Here is a 2,357-nt window from a genome sequence, read left to right as displayed (position 1 = left end):
TCCGCGCTGCCCCTTTAAATATCAGTCATGCCTCAGATGGCTCTTTAGAGGAATCGCAAACCCCCAGAAAAAAAACAGCCCATCTCCCATCATTTCCATCGTCTACCGCAACATGACAACAGGAATTTAGAATTAGGTCTTTAATCATCAACATCTAGGTGAGTTTAGAATCGCATCCGACTTCAATTTGACCAGTCTTTTGTTTTTATACATGATATATTATTTAAAATACACTGTGTTTATTATGCATAATATAGTGGTACGGGTATAGCTGGTACTCACAGTTCACGGCTGGCTTCTCTTGTCCTTTATCTTGCCTGTTTTTTTCTGCGCATCCCTCCTGCACCATCCGACAGCGCTGCATCAGTTTACTGCCAAATAAAATAAAATACAAATATTTCCACTAGCCGTTTTTGCTCGCATCCATGTGCTCACTGAGTAGATGCTGCTCCTGTATTGAGCGAATAAGGGAAACGTGCATGTCAGGCTGGCAGAGGTCTCATTGGCCAGTATCTCTATACTGACTCTGGTTATATGTGAAACATTTCATATAAAAGCTGAGCTTAGTTTGATTTGAACTGCATTCGTTTGTAAAAGTCTTACATGATTTATATGATTTATATATTGTACTGTATCCAAGAATTGTTTGTAGAAAAGTCCCTATACTGAAACATTCATGCATGAATTCATGTTATGTCAAAGGCAATAAGAAAGTGCTCCATTTACAGGTATGTAATATGATGTTTGGCTGATTTTTTTGTTTAGGAGTGATGCAAATGCTGTGTTTTAAATTGCCAACTTTTGGTACACTCTCAGAAAAAAACACTGGTCACTGTCACTGGTATGGTACACCTTTTGTACTTGTATTTCATAATCATTCCTTTCAGTTGCCCCCATCCAGGTCATTTTGAGCGACACCATGCCAGAACAAAGCAATGATTACCGGGTGGTTGTATTTGGAGCCGGTGGAGTGGGCAAAAGCTCCTTGGTCCTGCGCTTCGTGAAGGGAACCTTTCGCGAGAGCTACATCCCCACTATCGAGGACACCTACAGGCAGGTGATCAGCTGCGACAAGAGCATCTGCACGCTGCAGATCACAGACACCACGGGCAGTCACCAGTTTCCCGCCATGCAGCGTCTGTCCATCACCAAAGGCCATGCCTTCATCTTAGTGTACTCCATCACCAGCAAACAGTCTCTGGAGGAGCTCAAGCCCATCTTCGAGCAGATCTGCCTGATTAAGGGGGACATCGGGAGCATCCCAATCATGCTAGTGGGCAACAAGAACGATGAGGTGAACGCTCGCGAAGTGGAGAGCAGTGACGGAGAGGCCATGGCCAAGAGGTGGAAGTGTGCCTTCATGGAGACGTCAGCTAAGACAAATCACAACATTAAGGAGCTGTTTCAAGAGCTGCTTAATTTGGAGAAACGCAGGACTGTAAGCCTTCAGATCGACGGCAAGAAGAGCAAGCAGCAAAAACGAGCCGAGAAGCTTAAAGGCAAATGTGTGGTCATGTGAAAAACCAAAACCAAAGTGTGCTTGGAAAACCGAAAGGGTTTCACTTTCACGATGCTCTGGCTAACACTGTTTACACCGGAAGACAAGAATGTTGGACACATGGGACACTTTTACAGGAACGAGGATTCAGTGAGACTCCAAAAATCGTGGTAAACTTTTCTTTCTTCTGTGGAACACGAAAGTAACGTTTTGGAAGAATATGCTGGCTGCTCTTTTACATATTACAGATTATACTATAAAGTAGTACCTTCAGAAATTCTAGCTCTTTGACACGTTTTCCTGTGGAGAAATACCTAAAGAATTTATGAAGTTATCGTTTTAATTACCTCACTTCTCTAGCTTGTCACAGGTGTGATTGTGATGCCGCTGCAGGTCTGCACCACCAACCTGTTTGTTGTAGAGCACAAAAAATGTAGACTAGCAATTGCATATGACATTTCAAAAAGCAGTAAAATTACAGCACAGGCTGGGCTACAGCATATAGCAAATACATCATATATGGCAGTATATGGTATGATCGCATATATCAGCTGAATGGGAACATGTAAAGACATGCAGCCAGTAGTGAAGGTAGTAGTCAACCAAAATAAGCTAAATGGTTGTTGCTGTGTTAGTTGTGCAATTTATTATCAAAGATTTAAGTAAGGCTGCTGTAGGTTTATGTACTTCCATATGCCTTAGATTTAAAGCTTAGGCTATAGTTTTCTTCTTTCTATTAAGGAGTTTAGAAATGTGCTTTTTGAAAAGGGAGTTGACTATTTTCCTAGTACAGTATTTGTATCAAGGGATATTGTAGCATGAAAGGAAAGATCAGCTAAATTCACATAAACATTCATTA

At 41.6% G+C, this 2,357-nt stretch overlaps 1 protein-coding gene across 2 annotated transcripts; it reads left to right on the top strand.

The window, feature by feature from the left end:
* The first annotated feature begins 37 nt into the window (after positions 1 to 37).
* LOC107558266 (GTP-binding protein Di-Ras2-like) lies at positions 38 to 1,659 on the top strand. Of its 2 annotated transcripts, none has more exons than XM_016241899.1 (2): positions 38 to 158; positions 888 to 1,659. In XM_016241899.1, exon 2 carries the CDS (start codon positions 920 to 922, stop codon positions 1,517 to 1,519), a length of 600 nt encoding a protein of 199 aa, XP_016097385.1. In that variant the 5' UTR covers positions 38 to 158; positions 888 to 919; the 3' UTR covers positions 1,520 to 1,659. The 2 variants fall into 2 exon arrangements, with proteins under 2 accessions (XP_016097385.1, XP_016097386.1); XM_016241900.1 differs by having other exon boundaries at positions 118 to 158; positions 902 to 1,659.
* Positions 1,660 to 2,357: the final 698 nt, after the last annotated feature.

This window comes from Sinocyclocheilus grahami, unplaced genomic scaffold (assembly GCF_001515645.1).
Source record: "Sinocyclocheilus grahami isolate Dianchi unplaced genomic scaffold, SAMN03320097.WGS_v1.1 scaffold638.1, whole genome shotgun sequence".
NCBI classification, from domain to species: domain Eukaryota; kingdom Metazoa; phylum Chordata; class Actinopteri; order Cypriniformes; family Cyprinidae; genus Sinocyclocheilus; species Sinocyclocheilus grahami.
The sequence above is the reverse complement of the archived record's forward strand: the minus strand, read 5'-3'. Positions and strand labels throughout refer to the sequence as shown.